Source organism: Strongylocentrotus purpuratus, unplaced genomic scaffold (assembly GCF_000002235.5).
Source record: "Strongylocentrotus purpuratus isolate Spur 01 unplaced genomic scaffold, Spur_5.0 spur5_scaffold_3, whole genome shotgun sequence".
NCBI classification, from domain to species: domain Eukaryota; kingdom Metazoa; phylum Echinodermata; class Echinoidea; order Camarodonta; family Strongylocentrotidae; genus Strongylocentrotus; species Strongylocentrotus purpuratus.
Genome location: NW_022145609.1, coordinates 33,388,451 through 33,408,443, shown reverse-complemented (window position 1 = coordinate 33,408,443; position 19,993 = coordinate 33,388,451). Strand labels below are relative to the sequence as shown.

The 19,993-nt window shown below is 36.4% G+C and overlaps 1 protein-coding gene across 4 annotated transcripts in view; it reads left to right on the top strand.

Moving 5' to 3' along the window:
- Nucleotides 1-19,732, top strand: part of LOC574897 (polypyrimidine tract-binding protein 1) — a 33,388-nt gene extending 13,656 nt beyond the window's left edge. For 2 of the 4 annotated variants that reach the window (XM_030996715.1, XM_030996714.1), the window contains 9 exons: nucleotides 1,867-1,968; nucleotides 6,052-6,185; nucleotides 7,884-7,917; nucleotides 9,839-9,931; nucleotides 10,652-10,749; nucleotides 11,712-11,830; nucleotides 13,086-13,160; nucleotides 13,799-13,862; nucleotides 14,166-19,732. In XM_030996715.1, the coding sequence (XP_030852575.1) occupies nucleotides 1,867-1,968; nucleotides 6,052-6,185; nucleotides 7,884-7,917; nucleotides 9,839-9,931; nucleotides 10,652-10,749; nucleotides 11,712-11,830; nucleotides 13,086-13,160; nucleotides 13,799-13,862; nucleotides 14,166-14,234 (788 nt within the window). In that variant the 3' untranslated portion in view covers nucleotides 14,235-19,732. The remainder of the gene's footprint in view (nucleotides 1-1,866; nucleotides 1,969-6,051; nucleotides 6,186-7,883; nucleotides 7,918-9,838; nucleotides 9,932-10,651; nucleotides 10,750-11,711; nucleotides 11,831-13,085; nucleotides 13,161-13,798; nucleotides 13,863-14,165) is intronic. The other 2 variants (XM_030996713.1, XM_030996712.1) reach the window with 1 other exon arrangement.
- Nucleotides 19,733-19,993: the final 261 nt, after the last annotated feature.

The window sequence follows — 19,993 nt, the reverse complement described above, 5'->3', positions numbered from 1 at the left end:
CAGTAGCTGCAAGACCAGTCAATTTCATATTACCCTTCCTCTCATAAAAGGCTCTTCATTGTGTTCTCTGAATGTGGAGAGAAAGCAAATGCTGAAATTTTTGAAGCGAAAGTAATTCATTGCGCGCTCCCAAACCATTTGCCCCCAGTTTCTAATTTATAATTCATAGTGTCTGGTACGGATGAGAACAATAATAGAAAGAAAAGCATCGTTGTCTGCGCTCTGTATAGGCACTGCCTTGTGTACTTCATAAGGCTATTGTTCTTTATAGAAAAGAGAGTTGAGAGAGGAAAAGCAATTAGACTTTTTTTCCTCCTCCAATTTCGAAATTGGGGAAGGAGATTGGTAGTTGTGCTTCCAATGGCCGTTACCATCACAACCAGCATTGCGTTAGAGATCGCACTGCAAATTGGCAACACTCCGCAGCAAATTATCTGGAGTGTTACACTTTCGTGCTTTCTCTTTTACAAGAGCATGTTTTTGGATTAGAAATTCTTGCTAGTAATAGAGTATTACTCATCTTTGATCGCATCCTAGCATGTTTAAGGCCAGCCCCCCCCCCCCCCCCCCCAAAAAAAATATATACATAAACAAATTAAATAAAAACAAAATAAAACAATCCCTTCTGATGGATACGAGCCAATGTTTACTGTTTAGCTGTACTGAGGCTTGTGCAGTTGTCATGGTTACTAGCATCAACAAATGCTCTTGCACAAACACAATGGTAGACAAAAGATTGAGTGGGAGGATTTAAAAAAAAAAAAAAATTTAATTACTTTTTTGTATTGCCATAACTGATTCTCAATTTGATGTTGCTTGTATGATCATGCATGCATTAATTTACATGTGTATCTTATAATAACAGCAAAATGTTGATAGGAACAACAACAAAAAGACCTTGTAACGCAAATCATAGGCATTTAAGAAAGTATTGCATGTATCACGTTTGTTTAATAATGTTACATAAATGCAGATATTCTTAAATTTAGGGAAGTTGAAATAAAGCTAATGTACTAGACTTGAGGTTCATATTTGTACTCATTCCATGTATTCAACCATTATTTGTGTTAAATTGCACCAAGTCTGCTTTTTATGTTTCATTTTAAGCCCTCGTTTTATTTTATCTTGGAGATGAGATTTCCATCCTCAAGACACAGAGGGTGCAATAATTCTTGTGCATGTTATGAATAACAATTCATGCTTGTAGAATGCTTGACTGACCCCCCACCCCCTGTTTATTATGCAATGTTTTGTTTATGTTTTCATTAACAATAAGAATACATTTTAGGGGTATGAAATAGTCCAACTGTGTATGCATTGTGCTAACCTTTCACCACTCTGTTCTTCACTGTCTCTTTCGCTTCGGTCGGTCTCTCCATCTTAGAGCAGTACTGCAATGCATGGACAGTCTTGAGAGCACTTCAAGTAACACATGGGGATAGACACACTGATCCATTTTCGTAAAGAAATGGCAGGATTAAGAAAGATTTAAGGAGGAAGAATAGTTTAAAACCAAAAGCAAAGGAGCAAGGTGATGTGCCCATTATCTTGCAATAGATTCATCACTGATTCAGTCATGATTGTTCAAATGGAACATAATTAATGAAATGTATTAAGACTTGTAAATTGCAATCAAGAAGTGCCTATGAAGATCACTTTGGAAGGCATCATGCAAAGTATGGGAAGGGACAGTGTTCAATGTCCGCATTGCAGGACTGCTCTCTGCATCACACACACACACATTGCATTACGACACGCCCCCTTCTCTCTACCCCGCCCCCTTTGTTATCGTCTTAATGCCATGCCAATCATTTAAATGGAATTAACACACTCTATGTTCCCTGTGTATACCCGCAACCGTTTCAGGATTTGGTGGGGCAGCTGGCCTTATATCGCCTTACGCCACAGGGCACGGTCTGCCTTTCGCCGGCACGACGCCGGTCTCACTAGCAGGATATCATCAAGCAGGTACTTGGTTCACGTAATAATCAGTTTGTACCACCTCTCCTTCTCTTCTCTTTCACGTCTTGCACACTCACGGTCTTCTAGAGTCTAACGTAACATAGCTAAAGGGCTTCTGATCTATCCTCTTCACTCCTCCGTCGACTGGACGGTCTACCATCTCCTGCAAATCTGCTCCTCTACGCTGTTCTTCTTGGAAATGACATGACTTCTTCTGTATCCCGATTCTTTTCTTTTTTTTGTCGTTGTTTGCTTGTGAGCGTGACTGTTGAAGTGATCTCATCTATGGACTTTCCTCTAATTCTGAATTCTAATTCACTCAACAAATCTTTTTCCTTTCTACAGCTCTTGACAAGTTTGTTATGTCTCTCTGTTCCGATGGTCATGTCGTGCCATTATATTTCGGGTTTTCCTAGCTTCACTTTCAACTTATTTTGTGATATCTCACTTTGATCATTCTTTTATTTCCATGAAGAACTCCTTTTCTCTTCTAGCTTTGCAGTCTTATACGCTACCTGGCTCCTTCTATTTCTAGGGGAATTTCATTCTTATTTTAACCAACATATCTTTCCTTCCATGTAGACCATTGAAGCATGATGACTCTTCTTTTTTGTAGTTCCTTTGGTGTTCACTGCCGTGTGAATCTTCTTGCTTCATTGGTCTAATACATTAGGGTCTCCTTTATCGACCAAACATGTTTGCAATTTAGGTCAAAAGTTACATGTATGATTACTGATTAGTTATGTAGATATTGATTGATGCCTTAGGGCCCTGGTTTAAAAAATGCATGGGGTTAGTGTGGATATTCTTTCTCTGTTCTTAATATCGTTTTGTCTGTCTAGAAAGATTAGATTGATAGATCTCTCAATTTGTTTCTCTTTTGCTCTCTTTCTTTTGTTGCATTGTCTATATTTCTCTCCATCTCCCTTTCTCTCCAACTTTCTTTCTCAATCTTCAGTTATTTGCATCTGTCTCTCTTTCTCTCCATCTCACTTTCTAAATCTTCAGTTATTTGCATCTATCTCTCTTTCTCTCCATCTCACTTTCTAAATCTTCATTTATTTGTATCTATCTCTCTTTCTCTCCATCTCACTTTCTAAATCTTCATTTATTTGTATCTATCCCTCTTTCTCTCCATCTCACTTTCTAAATCTTCATTTATTTGTATCTATCTCTCTTTCTCTCCATCTCACTTTCTAAATCTTCATTTATTTGTATCTATCTCTCTTTCTCTCCATCTCACTTTCTAAATCTTCATTTATTTGTATCTATCTCTCTTTCTCTCCATCTCACTTTCTAAATCTTCATTTATTTGTATCTATCTCTCTTTCTCTCCATCTCACTTTCTAAATCTTCATTTATTTGTATCTATCCCTCTTTCTCTCCATCTCACTTTCTAAATCTTCATTTATTTGTATCTATCTCTCTTTCTCTCCATCTCACTTTCTAAATCTTCATTTATTTGTATCTATCTCTCTTTCTCTCCATCTCACTTTCTAAATCTTCATTTATTTGTATCTATCTCTCTTTCTCTCCATCTCACTTTCTAAATCTTCATTTATTTGTATCTATCTCTCTTTCTCTCCATCTCACTTTCTAAATCTTCATTTATTTGTATCTATCTCTCTTTCTCTCCATCTCACTTTCTAAATCTTCATTTATTTGTATCTATCTCTCTTTCTCTCCATCTCACTTTCTAAATCTTCATTTATTTGTATCTATCTCTCTTTCTCTTACAGCTTTCTGCAAATATTCCCTATATTTCTCTCCCTCACATACACACTCTCTCTCTCTCTATCCCTCTCCCTTTCTCTCTTTCTCTCTTCCAAGAACTCTTCTTGTATTTAACACTCTCTAGTTGCAAATTTCTCCCGTTAATTGATGAACAAATATGAACCACACACATTTGGCATTAAAGATCAAATCTTGAATCTGAGGACTTCTCTGAACAGCACTTTTTTTTTTATCAGGTGACATTTCTGCTATGATATTCTTCCACACCATCAAATATGTGTTAAAAGAATACGAAAGCTCACAAATTGTTTCCCACCGTTATCAGAACGCGACCTTTTCCTAAATATCTCCGCTTTCCTTTCCTGTCATATTCAGGTTTTTCTCTTGGAATGCCTATATCTTGTGTATTTTTCATGCTGATGGTCAACTTCACTACTTCCCGCTCTCCTTGGATATTTACTAGATGTCTTGAGAGACAGACAGTGACCATGCCGCCATTTTCTACATATCTTTTTTTTCCCTGTCGCCTTCAGAAAACCTCTTTTCACGAGGCTCTTGTACTGACATTTCAAATTTGCTACACAAATTTGGCATTTACATGTGTAGTTGCTATGCAACTTCCAATGTCGCAATGCCATGTTAGTAAATTACAATGTTTGTTGCGTAAATGGGCTGATTAGTCTTTCGGCTTGTTTGGCTTCTTACAAGAGAATCGTGTTTTCCTCCTTGAAATTTCAGGCTTTTCATCTCCTGGAAATATTCTCTCCTGCAAGTTTTGTAGATGCTATTACTTTTAATTTTCTCTTTACATTTTTCTTAAAGGGATCCTTTCCATTTCATATGATTTTCATATCCTCTCTCATGCTTACATGTATTAATCTCTGTATTGTTCTCATTATTTTCAATCTTGTGGTGTCTAACATTTTGGGGGCTATTTCCCCTTTATTTTTCTCCTTTTGTTGTGATTCCTTTGCTCGCTCATTGTCCTGTTTCTGCTTTACGCTGTTCCCCCTTTCCTTTTTCCTGTTTAGGTTGAATTCATATGTGGTTCAGTGATTAGATAACCATTACATTGTCATTGTAATACCAATCACTCGTATTGTTGTGACATTTGGAGAAAAAAAATCAAGAAAATGACCCCCCACCCTCTAAGTCTTCATTATTAAACTTTTTTCCCCTTAAAAGCTTAAATATGACACTAAAAATTATTTATCAAATCACTACCCCTCTCGGAACAGTTTGTAGATTTGTTTATGTTTAAAAAAAAATTGATTATATTTTGTCAAATGCTCTTGAAAATTTGTTGGTACACAATTTATTTATTATTTAAACTTGCCATTATTTGTTGGATTATATGATGAACCATTATAGTTTTTTATTTTAAAACCCCAACAACAACAACAAATCTTAATTGTATCATGTAGCTTAACACTAATTCTTGCTGTGCACCTAACCAGCCATTTCCCAATGATAATAAACCCAATCAATGTGCCTCATATGCTGTTTTCCCCAGCATAGCTTTTTGTGACCTCTGACACATAACCCTAACCCTTGCATGCATTCATCACTGATCTATAATGCTCCTTTCCTGAGGTTTTAGAAGTTGTGTCTATCAAAAATTGTGATTTTGTAATGATTGATTTATGAAAAAAGTATTGTTTTGGGAACGGTATTGTGATTTTTTTTGTGTAAGTGAAGGGGCAACTTACGTTTAACCTACTTTTAACTTTTCGAGAATTGGGCTTACATGTACGTGTATAATCATATCAAAAGGGTTCGACAAGCAGGAGATTATTCAATTAATGACAATAATGGGAAAGTGGAGTAACTTCATTTTATTTTTTAGAAGTTTTGAGACTATGGGCAAAAATCTCACACTTTAAATGACATTTGTTTATCTTCAGAGAATCACTGTTATATTTTTGGTCAAAGCAGTGCCCTTTCATACTGGTCTGGCATAGACAAAGACGAGTTACAAAGGGCCCTATTCATTTATGAATAACACGGCAAGGATTTTTCCCTCTATCTGATGATGCAAACTTGTGAGAATTATGAAAGAGGGTGTGTTAAAATGGCCCTGTTAAGAATTGTACATGTACATTTACATGTAGTATCAGTTTTAAAAATGACAACTGTTGCTATGTCAGAACATGGTTTTCCTCAGCATCACAGAGGAAAAACAGAATTCTAGGTATTATTATTATTGGTTAGAGACACCTGTGTGAAAGTGCACAAAACCTTAGATGCTACCAGTGCAGGCCCAGTTTAGTCGAATACTGCAGTATTTTAGCCATGATTTAACCCAATCTGATTCTGACCACGCCCTTATTCTTACCCCCCTCCCTCCCTCAACAGGTGTGCCTGGTTTCCCTGCCGGTCTATCTGCCTTACCCCACCACGCTGCTGCAGCGGCCCAGGGCATGAGAATGCCAGGCATGTACATGCCGTCGGGCTCCTCGGTCATCCTCGTTAGCAATCTCACCCCAGAGGTAAGGATACAGTAAGAGAGACAGAGACATAGAGGGAGACAGAGCGAGAAAGAGACAGAGAGAGACAGAGAGATGTCTAGAAATAGAGAATGAGGGAGATAGAGAGAGAGATTTATATATATCTGGAGAATAGGGGATAGACAGAGAGAGAGAGAGAGAGAGGGGGGGGGGGGGTTAAAGAGAAATACACAGACAGACTGAGACAAAGGAAAAGACAGAGACAGACAGTCATGGGATTTGTTTCTTTTATGACCTAGTTGTTTCCCCTCTAGAACTCCCCCATTGAGGTAAGAGTTTAGAGGTTAAACTAAATGCTTGGGCCTCCGTTTGGCCTTTTTACATTCAACACTGGAAAGAGGAATGCTGTTTTTGAAGGATGTATAAAAAGAATTTGCTTAATTCTTGGTGTGTGCATTTATTCAGTGATGTAAAAAGGGGGTTAAGTAATGTAGATTCATGTGACATTTCACGATAACAAAGGTTTGGAGTCCTAGCTTGATTTTATTAGAAGGTCACGGTGTTTGCTGCAGACAGACATGTAGATCAGTTTAAAGTTAGATTGGAAAACACCACAGAATCAATTGCTTTCTTCTCTAAACTAACAATCTTCACGTCTAGGAAGGTACAATGTAGAAGAAGAGAAGAAGAAGAATATAATAGTCAAACTGTCAATGCAGCTTTAATACTTTGAAATCTTTTATTCCACTCTATGCTTACATTACTTATTATTTATTATTTCAAAAAGCATTTATTCTTATCCTTACTTTTTTTATTTTCATGTTCCCCCTTTTCCCTTCCGGTGACTCAGAGTATACTCTACAGCAGGAAGACCTTTTTTTAATTCTTTTTATTTGTTCAACTAACCTTTATTTCAAAATGATAATACACAAATCTTAACGAACATCAATCTCTTGCGAAGAGGTTCTTGTTTTCCTGAAGAATGTATTTATCCTCTGTGCATGTTGGATAAAGATTTACCTGTTCAATGCCCCCCCCCCCCTCCACATCGGTACTATTTCCTCTCATTTAGACATTTTAAAGTAGAAGAATCAATTTGACGTGGTCATATTGAAGGAAAAGCTGCCTTGGTCTTTCTACTACATTATGTGACTCCGATCAAGTTAATTTCAAGTAAATAAGATGGAAGTAGCGCAAACATGTGAAGTTTATCAAATTTGAATAATGGGAAGATAGAAATGATAGACCCTCGTCTTTTAATTGAGAAATTGTATCTTGCATGGTGACATCTTCCTCTGTTTTCTCGAATAGATAATCGCTATTATATTTCTTGGTGCTAGGTATGCTTCTTTCAAAGTATAATCGACTATAGTATTATGTACATGACGGGCAGTATTTCTTCCCTTCATCATTTCAACCTTTTTTTATATTTTCTTCTCAAAATTCAAACTTAGCCTCTCTTTCTGATGATCTGTAACTTCTCTCTTTCATGAAAAAGAAAAAGAAAACTCTCGAGAGAAAACCCCATTATTACAAGCAAGTTTTCAATTTCAATCATGTGTATATATTTATATATATGTATATTTTTTTATTTATTTTAAATTCACTTTTCGTCTCTCTTTCTCTTTCTCCCTTCAATAAAAACAAAACCAAACCCTCTGGTCTGTTCTTCTGTCGATCTTCATCCGTTCGTTCGCTGTGCCCTCTCCGCTGTTGCATCCTTCAACCTTCCGCATATAGCTGGTCACACCTCAGGCTCTCTTTACCCTCTTTGGTATGCACTACATCATTCTCCAAATTTTGTTTTGAAAGATAAAAAAGTTGAGTTCTGGTCAGCCGATTAGATCGTGAAAAAGAAAACGTTCCGGAAGCGAAAGGGAAAGTTTGATCATGTGATAGTACATAACAATTGATGTGTACTGTGAGGTTTTGGAATGATCAAAATGATCAGAATTTGACCCATTCTTAATAACTATAAACATGCGCTGCACACAAAAATGGGTAGATGGGATTACACAAACGTGCGGTGTGAAAGTTTGATCCAAAACTGTACCTCATTCTCTTTATGTTTCAAATATGAACGCATTTGAAGAGCGATTGTTTTTCAGGGGATATTTCTACTTTGATCTTCTTCCAAACTGACCTAAAAGATTATGAATGCTCCTAAAATTCTTTTCGTCTTTACCAGAACTCAGCCCTGTCTTTTTCCTGTTGGGGTGATACAACATTTTATCATGACTATTGTATTACTCCTGTTAGTTTTCCATAGAAGGTTGTATTTTAGACTTGGGACTTTCTGCTTTAGAAATTCTCTTTTCATTTCAGTGGGTTGGTAAGACCTTCTGTAGTAGCTTTCTCAATATGATTCTATGAAGATCATATGTAACAAACATGTCATGGTTTATCTGTGTTGATGCTGTATTTGATCTCTAATAATATAGCATGAAATAGTGAAAGTTTTTGAATCGTGAATGTACTAGAAAATCATCAATTCTGCACCAATTTCTACCAGCCTGAAGTCGTATGTCTAGGGCCTAAATAGGTTTTTTCCTATTTTTTTATATAGATTTTGTAATTTGAAAATAAACAAGTTTCAAGAGATGCATATCTGACACATTTAAACAAAAAAGAATGTCCTTAAATCGTTGACATTACGGCTGGCCAGAATTCAAGTTTTTGTCGTTTTTTGGTGTGTTTTTACTTTAAATGAATAGTGTAGTTCTTTCTTTTTTGTCTTGAAAAGTTGAAATAATGTTTTGGGGGATGGTAGATATTTCTTTATTTTCAAATCTTTAATTTTGTCAATTTTTTGTCTTAATTTGTGAAATGGCATGTTTGTGAAACTTATTGTAAATTTTTACAGAATTTATTATAATTTGTTTAAAGGGCAAAATAAGGCATTGGTCATTTAGGTGGAAATAAACAACACAGGATTATAATTCTTTATTTCCTTTTATATTTTCTTTTCTATGTATTGCCCTATCCAAAATCACATTTCCAAATGCAGCACACTAATGCTTTACATCCACTTATCTAAACATATTTGCTATATCTTTTTCCCTGCCCATCTTATATGACATTTGACCAGGAGGGAGAAATAACCCTTAATCATTAGACCTTCCTAATATTAAAATCAAACTGGTATAGGATAGGAACCAATGAATGAAAATTCGAGTTTTCTGATCGGAAGATAGTTATCTCTATTTTTGTGTTACTCATCTCTTTTGGATAGGTGGGTATATATTTTCTGCATGGTAATTCTACTTAATTTTTTTCTTTTTGAAATGAGAACTTTGCCTTTCAAGTTTAGGTGGGGGGGGGGGGGGGTAAAATTATGTCACTTCAGATTTGTCTTTATCTACATGTACATATATGATTTTTCTATACCTACATATACATCTGTACAAACACATAGCGGCCAATACTTGCACATTCATCGTTGAGGTAATGATTGTAATCGCTACAAGCATGCATGATACTCTTCTAATTTGTAATCTTTCTTTTTTATTGACTTTTTGGAATTAGTGTCTCAAGTCTGTTACCACAATGTGCTTTTTTGTAGCAGCATGCCTTAGATTTTTTTTTTACTGAGTATCCACAAAGAGATTTTCTCCTCCTGCCCTTCCTACCACCCCTCTCTCCTCTTCTCTCTCTGACGATCTCCGTTCTCTTGGGTTGTTCCATTTTTCTTACAGGCGTCTACGGTGATGTGCAACGAGTCAAGATTCTCTACGAGAAGCGGGATAACGCCCTGATACAGATGAGCGATCCCAACCAGTCACAACTAGGTAGGAGGCAGAATGTTGTAGTAGTAGTAGATGTGGTAGTCGTTGTAGTGGTAGTGGTCATTTATTGCGCTTTTCTAAATGGTTAACTAGGCACAACCAGGTATGAGAGAGAATGTTGTAATGGTGGTAGTTGTTGTAGGTGTTTTAGTGGAGTGATAGTGGTAGGAAGATGCTGTGGCATAGATGAGTGACACAAGGAGGAGTGTTGTGATGAGTCCCCGTCTAGCTCGATTCAAGGATTCAAGGATTCAAGAATACACCCTACCCACTTGGTACATCTGGGTTGGATGCAGGAAATGTAAGATTAATGCCCTGGCAGAGGAAATTAGTGCTGTAACAGGTTATCTATACATCAACCGTTTGATTCATAGTCTGGTGATGAAACGACAAGGGTTACCCGAGTCACCCGGCATATGCTCCTGTGGCAATTGCTCTGGGCTTTTTTTTTCGTCAGAAAGTATTTAGTTTAAGGTTAGATTTGGGGTTGGGGTTTGGGTTAGGTATGAGTCAAGCTTTGAAGTAAGGACTTATAATTTAAGAAACCTGATGCACAACAATTTCAGCATGAGCAAGTGTCATAAAAATGATCCACTAGACTACAATACATGTACCTCATTTGTTATTTTTGAAATTGTGGTAGTGGTGGTGGTGGTGTTACCATAAATGTTTTTTCTAGAGATCCTGACTTGACTATTTGTTGTTGTCTTTTTTTCTGTTTAGCCATGAAGCATCTGTCCGGTGTGAAGCTGTATGGAAAGCAGATCCGTGTTACGGCATCCAAGCATCAAATGGTTCAGCTCCCCAAGGAAGGACAACCGGTAAGAGAAATAGGGATTGCAGGGGGGTGTTTCACAAAGAATCTAAGTTGGACTTAACAATTATGGAAGCCATTAGCATCTATGAAAATATTTTGTAAAAGTCATCTTAAAAGGCATAAAATGTTGATTCAAATCATTCATATTTTCTATTATCAAGGAGATTTCATGTTCTTGATGTGGAATTTATAAAAAGTCTGAAACACTAGAATTTTTGCTTTTGCTTTTGCTTTTTTTTTTTAAGGCTACAAATGACTCTCCATAATTTTTAAGTCCTAATTAGAGTGAAGTTCGACTTAGGATCTTTGTGAAACACCCCCCCCCCCCCCCCCCCCCCCCCCCTGGAGATAAGGAGAGGGGCGAGGATGTCTATGTGAAGAATGGAAAGAACACAGTGACAGAAAGTGGAGATACAGAAGGACCAAGGAAGGAACATTGGGGAGAGAAGGGAAATAGAATAAACAAAAATTTAAAGAAACAACGAAAGGAAGGAAATTAATGAAATAAGAGAGAAAATAGAAAGTGAGAAAGATAAAAGAGGGAAGGAAGAGAAGGAAAGTGGAGAATTGTATGAAAGTAGTAACGCCAGTTGTAACATATTTAGCTAAAGGAGGGAAGGCAAGAAAGGAAGACAAAGGGGAAATAGAGAAAATATTAAGGAAGAAATGAAAAACTTGAAGAAAAAGAACTTGAAAGAGGTAGAGAGAAATGAAATGGAAATTGATAAGAATGGACAATGGGGAAAAACAGGTTTTAAAAAGGCTCTAATATGGGTTTGAAGATGAGAATGATAATCAAATACAGATTTTCAAAATGAAACAAACAACTCATTCTTCTAATAGACAAAGTATTTGAGTACAGGATAGTTCCTCACCAATTCCATTTACTTGCAGTTATTGTTTTCACTTTCTATCCTCCTGAAAGACATTCTCTCACTTTTTTATATCTCTTTGATTGATCCACAGGACGCTGGTCTAACCAAGGACTTCAGTACGTCGCCCCTTCACCGATTCAAGAAGCCAGGCTCCAAGAATTTCCTTAACATCTACCCACCTAGTTCTACACTGCATCTCTCAAACATTCCGTAAGTTTCCAAACAACATTGGTTTTAAACAAAAACTTAAGTTGGACTTGAACTATGGCAGGTGATTTATGCCCTTAAAAAGTCTTGAACCAGATGTAAAATTTGAGGGAAAAAACCCTTAGAAATTGTGATCTTTAGATAATGTTTTTTCCTTCAATAATGAACTATCAAAAAGTGTGAATTCTGTAGATTTGTGAAGTCCCTTGAGAGACCAATGGTTGAGAGCAACCAGTGGCATGAATTGGCCTGCCATAGTTCAAGTCCAACTTAAGTCGATCTTAGTCTTGTGAAACACCCCCCAGTTTTCCGACCATAGCCTAATTTCAGGCCTTGACACCTCCCCGTTTCAGGCTTTTCAGGCTTCATTGTGTACAGCACATATGTGACTCCAACATATCTGAGTCCCTTTCCAGTCTCTTTGGATGAAATCAATTTCGATTAAGTTAGAATCATGACATGACCTTCTAAATGCACCAAGCCAGAAGCCACATGGACCAGAATTGAGCAGCCTTTCAGCAAATGTTGTACACACCAGTAGTCCAGAGAACTTCCAGGGACTACACCTGAGTCATCCAATGCTCTTATCCCATTAATAATAATAATAATAGTGGGTTCTTGTATAGCACTCATGTCAGGCAGATTTGACCCTCCTGGCGCTCCCGATTATTACCCTGGCTTTAGCACGGCTGCCATACAGCGCTCTAGCATTTCAAGGAATAAATTCCTACCAGGTACCCATTTACTTCACCTGGATGGAGTGTGGCTAATGTAGATCAATGTCTTGCCAAAGGACATTAGTGTGACAGCGGGACTCAAACCGCGGACCTTGTGATCAACAATCAGGAGACGTATCCACTCGAACACAACACCTCTACCTAAACCTCATTTGTCTTCCTCGCACTGCTTCCAATCTTGAGTTCATCTTCTCGATAGGCATACAGCCCTTTGAAGATTACCAGAAGAAGGAGAAGAAAGAGACTTTAAGAAGAACTGGTATCTCTGATTACTGTTGTCTATTATAATCTTTTGCTTTTTTTAATTTGTTTTTACACTTTCTTTGTGTTTCCTTCATACCCTCCTTTTCTTTCATTTTGGTTTGCCAGTAGATTGTTGACAAAAATGCAAAAATAAAAATTCATTTTGCAACATCTGTATAGAAGACCACCTGCTAATGACTGCTTTTCTTGTTACCCTCGAGTAGTCTTTATATACAGGTTTCACTGTAAATAACCATTATTCCAAATTCATTTTGCAGGCCCACTGTCGATGAGGAGACATTAAAAGAGGCATTCTCTCAACATGGTACTGTAGCTAACTTCAAGTTTTTCCCGTAAGTATAACTGACCTCTGTCGTCTTTCATATGTATCCCTGGAACTTTGATAGATAACCTGGACTTTACTTGAGTAATATTTTCTTTAAGAGTGATTAAAGAACTTTCATCCATTTTGAGGATGATAAAACAACCCAAAGATTTTGTGTTTTTATGATACCCTCCAGTTTTGTTTGCATCAAGAGGGAAATGTAGGCTTATTTACTATACATATAAGTAGTCTCAGAATTATGATGGTGTAAAAAATTGACGATCAGTACATTTAGGCCATCCTTAATTTTTTCCTGATTAGTTGACGTGAAGAATTTTTCAAACATATTACAAGATAAAATCTCAAATTTGATTGATTTTATCCTTGATATCAGTAAACATATGAAAATCTTTGTCAAGTATTAGTGATTGATAAGCATACTTAAGATGAATTATATTTACATACAGAATAAGTTTTTAGATAGGACTTGTCTAAACGTACAAAAGATGCTTGTAACTTGCATCAGTTCAATAGCGTTATTGGATATATTTGAATTCTCAATAAACTATAATTCTAATTTTCCATTGACTCATTGAGCTATTTTAGCCTTACCGGTAGTATTCATCATGCTAATGTTTCTTATTTTGTCCCCCTTCAATCCTACAGAAAAGACAGGAAGATGGCACTCCTGCAGATGGGCTCTGTAGAAGAAGCAATCCATGCTCTAATTGTAAGTCATTAGTTGGTGTCCCTCAAGGTACAGTTGTTGGACCAATACTTTAGTCTGATATTTAAGCCAACATTACAGAGACCAAGATTTTATGAAAGACTTGGTCATTGCAGTGTACTCTATCAAATTTTCATCAATGACGTTTTGCCGATACAATGTATGGTTATTTGACTTGTGGGCTATGACCAGTGGAACTTTGGAGGTGCCACAAGGTACAGTCATAGGTCCTATGCTTTTTGCAAGACACTTCAACTCATGAAGACATCACCACCATTCTTTTTCTTTCTTGTTTGTGGAATACAGGCAATGCACAACTACCAGCTGGCTGAGTCGAATCATCTCCGCGTGTCGTTCTCGAAAGCACAGATCTAGACGCGAGGCAGTCCCGCGAAAGTCAATGCATACATGGACCAGTACAACCAAGCAATGTCACAACGAGATCGACATGTCTAAGCAGAAGTAGGAAGGGGAGACCGCAAAAACGAACTGAGAAAGATTAAAAAGTGTATCTGAATCACCCTTTGTGCCATTTGAATATGGGATCATGCAATGCAAAAACCATTTGATGATAACAATAATGATACAGAGAAAATAAGTAGGAAATACACTGAGCGGAGACCGGAAGGGCTCTCTAATAAAAACTCTGATTTACCATGTGTGAGACTTGGCAATATTGGACGGATTTGATTTAATGGTGTTTTAAAGATAGAAATAAGGAAAGAAATGTGGATTATTGACGAGAAAATACCAGGATGCTTTTGTAAGCATTGTTTACAATATCCTGTTTTCTGGACAGGGTTTTATATGGTAGCTTACACGGGATAAATCTTTCCCCTTCCCTTTCATTTTTTTTTCTTTTTCTTTGTTCCTCCCACTCCCTCCCCCTCCCTCAGTCACTTTTGGACTCTCTCTGATATGCTTACTCATTTAGACTTCTGCAAGTTTTCTATGAAATACTTGTGTGTGCGAGTAATTTATACCAAAGCATAAGTGAAAGTGCTTATGGTGAATCTGGACAATTGTCTATTTCTTTTATCCCCATTTATCCCGAGAAAGCTTAAGAAATTGATGTGTATGATGTAAATAGATCTAAGAAAAAAATTGATAACAGAGATGAGAGAGAGAGATATATTGCATTTGTAATTATTATACAACTGCAATGTGTTATTTTGAATGAATTTTTGAAAACATTTTGATTGCATGTCTTTTTTTTTCTGTGAAAATTTTTTGGTGTCAGACAAATTTTACTCTTAGCTGTATTGTGGTGTGGTGTAAATTTCATTGATTTTTCTTGCATATTTTCCTCTCTCTCTCACTCTGTTTTTGTCAGTAGTTTAGAATTATTTCTGCAAGGAAAAAAAAATGTCACAAATTGTTTTTGAGATATCCTCTTTGGGGAATAATTGATGTCGTCAATAAATCATGTATCATTTTGTTGAAGATTATTCAACCTCGTATAATCACCTTGGTTAAGCTCAGAAACTTTTATTGTGTTGGTTTTACATTTCTTTTCTGACATGCTCCAAGAGCAAAGTTTTTCTTCTCTGCGCGACGCAAAAAGGACGTCTAGATCCGACGCTCAGGGTCGTTATAACGTAACAAGTTTGTTGTCTTTACGTATAATCTTTGTAGATATTTGCCTTTGTTAATTTTGGTCTTTGCTGTGAGATAATTTGCTAGAATAATTCTGAAACTAATTTCTTTGAAAAGAGTCACAATTTCACGTTGCTTGGCGGCTTCTATCTTCCGAGAGCATATAGAGTTTTGCCTTTTTCTTTTGTGAGTCACTGACAAAGAATGAACATTCCACATGTGTTGCACTTTACTCTGTTATTTTTAATTAATTACTGTGGCCAGATTGTTGAGGTGAGGCCTGCTTATATAATAGTACAGCTGGAACTTGAAGCAATACATCTCGCGGTCGAGATATGATCTTTACACATTCTTAATTCTCTGTATCTAGCATTCTTACATTTACAAATGTTAACAATCTCTGTACTCATGATGCTCTAATGCTGTGTTCATATTAAAGCAGTACATCTTTGTTCTCGCATGATATTGACAGAGCTCTGTCTCACAAATTGTTTGTTCCAGCGAACATGTCTGAACGTAAAAGAGACAATCACTCGCAGTAAAAGGAGGTTTAACAGAACGTAATTTATAACGTTTACTTTCTTGGTCTGTGTTTTAAGGATATGTGCAAACTTTGAAAAATGAGGCTTTGTTCTAGTCACTGCTGTTTAAAGTGGTATTTTGATAATTTCATGATGATCAGGCAGTTTGATATGTGAATTGATATGTATTTGTAGCAACAAATGATATTCTGTACATCGTATCTAATTTTCATTCTTATCCAACGTACGCTAAGCTATGTATCGTCTTTTTAAGCAAATAATGACTACTTGTGTATATTCAGAGACAAAAAATTCTTGTACATGTCACCTTTTTTTTAGGTTAGCCCATTTTCCATTTGGATCTGCTGTGGTGTATTGTGTAAAGAGATAAGCTAAAAGAAGCTTTGCTTAATTATTTTGTTTCAATTCTGTATTTCTCTCCAAAATTGAGAAAAATGTGTCACTCTCTTTATTATTTTTTAAATCTGTGCACTCTGCGTGAAACAATTTCTTTCTCAAGCCTTTAGTCAAGGCTGAGTGGGGGAAACTCTGCTCCTCTTTATTTCTTAAAACCTCTATGGAGTTTGGAAGCTGGGCGGCCGATTTTTAATGTGCCTTATAATCAGGGTGACATACCAGTACCATAAAAGGTGTTTCTTTAAAAGCCAGAGATGCATTGAAAAAGTAAGAAGACAGATTAAAAGGGAGGTTTGCTTTCAGGCAGTGTGTTGAACTTTGGAGAGCATTTTACCTTGTCTCTTTTCCAATCATACTCATCTTGCTCTTGGTGGAGCAGAGCGTATTAAAGCAGAAAGTTTTATGTCCCGGATATATTTTTGTTTGTCATCTACCTAGAAATGTATGCTGCTCTCATCATTGCGTATCATGTAAGAAGGATGTACTTTACTCTTGTAAATGATTGAAGTACATTTCTTTCAGAATGTGGTAGAGAGCATGCCAAGAATCCAGAGGGAAATGCTGAAAAACCCTTTTTTTCTTCTGATTTATCAATCTTGTATATGTAGTGTATAGGCAAGTTTCACTCTATTATTCCATGTATTTTAATCTCTGTGGTATTCATAAATGTGGCTTTGTAAAAATTTGACACAAGATAATAATATTGTAGCTTTCAAGTTATCTTAGATATTTAGAACATACTTGGCTAGGTAAGAAGTTTACTACAGCTAAGAAGTGGTTTCTAGGGTATGTAATGCTGTTTTTCTCTTTTAATCTTCTCTGTTTTCTTGTAAAGGCTATGAGAGTTGTTTCTTCCTCTTATTTCATTCAAATTTCCTTAACTTTGCCCGTTTTTTCTCCTTGTTCATGGCAGTGCCTGTCGACTGCACACAGCAAAGTGAGCAGCATCGTTGGCGTGTTTTCTGTGCACATTTCTCAGGCTTTGCTTTACCATGAATAAGGATAACACTTTAACTCATCAATTCTACGTCTAGCTGCATGAGGTATTTTTTTTAATATCCTTTTGTTCTGTAACAACCGTTTTTCCCCATTCTGCAGAGTGTTCCAACAAACTATTAACATGCACTCTAGTTTTTCTCCTTCCTTACGTTTCCTACATGTATATAAATCTTTCCCTTATTCACATTTTTGTTTGGTAGCGATTTCACCTGTTTTTCTTCATAAACATTTGATTTGAAATCCCTAACTGTTTCACATTGATACTTTGTTGTTCAAGTCACTCATCTATATCTCTATGCTCTTTCTCTCTCTACACAGCCGATTGAGCGCACACAGCGTTTCAAGGCCTATTGCTACGCTATTCTCGCTTCACAATGCTGCAGTTATATAGGCTTTCTTCACTTCATTATGTTGCTATTACACTCTCAGTTTAACAACAATCGATCACCTCAAAGTCTTAACTCTACACGCTTTTTGCACTGGAACTTGTTACAATGAGCTCTTGGTGCAAGGGGCATGATTTTGCCCTGAGGCTGTCAAAGGGTTAAGATTTTGGGATGGTCTTTCCAGAATGTTTTATTCTTGAAGATTGTTTGTACAAAGAAAGTGTTGACAGGACTTCCAATGCTAGAATAATGTAAGAAACATCATTTAGGGGCACAAGGGACTGGAAAAAGCAAATCTTTTATCGTGAAAAACTGGACTAAAAATCATGTGTTCACAGTAGAACAAGAAGGTTTTGGACCATTTTGGAATTTTAGACACTTGTGACTGATAAGTCAAAAATGCAATTCTGTCTGGATATAATACTTTATCCTGTCAATGGTACAAGTACCCAAGGGGTTACACTCTTTCTCAATTTACCCTATCTCTTGCATCAAATAGCCTTTCCATCTGAGCTTATATGCCTCTATATTTGACTAATATTTGGTTCTAGCATTGTTCTGCCAGCACTTTCCTGACTATGTTAAGATATGTTTTGTTGCTTATCATCCACCTTCCACGGCCATAGTCACTCTCATAGCCACACCTGTATCCCGCCATTTTTTATTGAGTTATTTTTCTTCTCTCTCCTCCAAGAATTTATCCTTTGTTGATTTTTTTTTCTCTCTTTTCTCCTATTTCTGCTAATAAACTCTCAAGACTGTGCGAAAAATCTTCTCTCGTGTTCTCTTTCTTCTCTTCGACTCTTACTACCACTACTTTTACTACTACAATCACGTATTCTCTGACGACACAAAAAACAAAAAATTCAAAACTATGTATTCCTCTTCCGGTCTGTATTCTATACTCTTCTCCTTGCAACATATGTTTGTGTATTATCTCAAGCGTGAGGCTGTGAATTTTTAACGTGTTATCCTTCTATAGTCAGGATTTTTATTTTATTTTCCTTCGAAATTAACATTTTGTTGCTACTTGCTAGATGATTTTTTCATGAAATAACCAAGTGCATCTTCTTTTTTTAAATTAGTAGTTGTGATAGGTTTAGCATGTCTCATTATTCTGTTAGAGACGTTAATTTTGTGTGGTGTACCTAGATCTAAAAAGAAAAGAATTTGTTTGTACGTGATTAATTTATTGATATTATATATATACTCCAATCCCAGCCCGACATCGTCTTTCATAATACGCTGGCCTCCGACCTTTGACCTTGCACCGGAGGTCGGTCACGAGCACACATGATGGGTCATTTACAACTTGAAGACATTCCTTTGATAATAAATCTGTGAATTCCTCTTCTTTTTTTAAAACCAAAGTTGTTTTTTATCACAGGAAATATAGAAAAGACTTTTTTATATACAAAATTTGCACCCCTTTATATGGATGATTTGAGCTGTTAGCTAGCAATGCTACACATTTTTTAACAATGGATTTGGACATTTTATTTTTTCATGAAGCAATCATTGTACAGACATTATTATGGAAACATTTTTTCTCCTTTTTTTTAGGGTATTTAATACCAGGCCTTAATACACCTTCATTTCCCCCCACAAACTTAGTGAACAGTGTAATATTCTGAAACTGAAAAATAAGATGAAATACCTTGAGATAATACCTTGGGATTAAGTTGAGCTTAATCTCGTGGGATCAAACATATCTTGAATGATGGCCCTCGACTGATCGATCCATCGATTACGACGGAGAGGCCCGATGATGACTCGACTATGACCTCGTAGTTGCCTGAAATATCCAGGGATTTTTCAAGTGTGTTGTAAAAAAAAAATATGAAAGAAGTGAGAAAAGCTTAAAAAAAGATTGAAGAGATTGGATATATTAACGTGTGATTTTCATGGTAAATTAAAAATACTTGTTTTATACAAGAGGCTGATGGAATAGAGAGCTGATGCTTGTGTGTGTTTTAATGGACATTAAGTATTTATTTTATTTTTTGTCCCCTTTAATTATCTAGGGTAATTTTTGGTTGCATGGTGAGGGGAGAATGTTTTCAGAGAGAGAGAGAGAGATAGGGGAAAGGGTGGTGGGTGTAGGTGTGTGTGCATTGTTTGTTTTATTTCCACTGTTCAGTACAGCGTTAAAAAAGAAAGAAAAAACCTCACTGTCATCCTGTCAAGTCTGTTTTCAGCAAGTCTGTACAGAAGT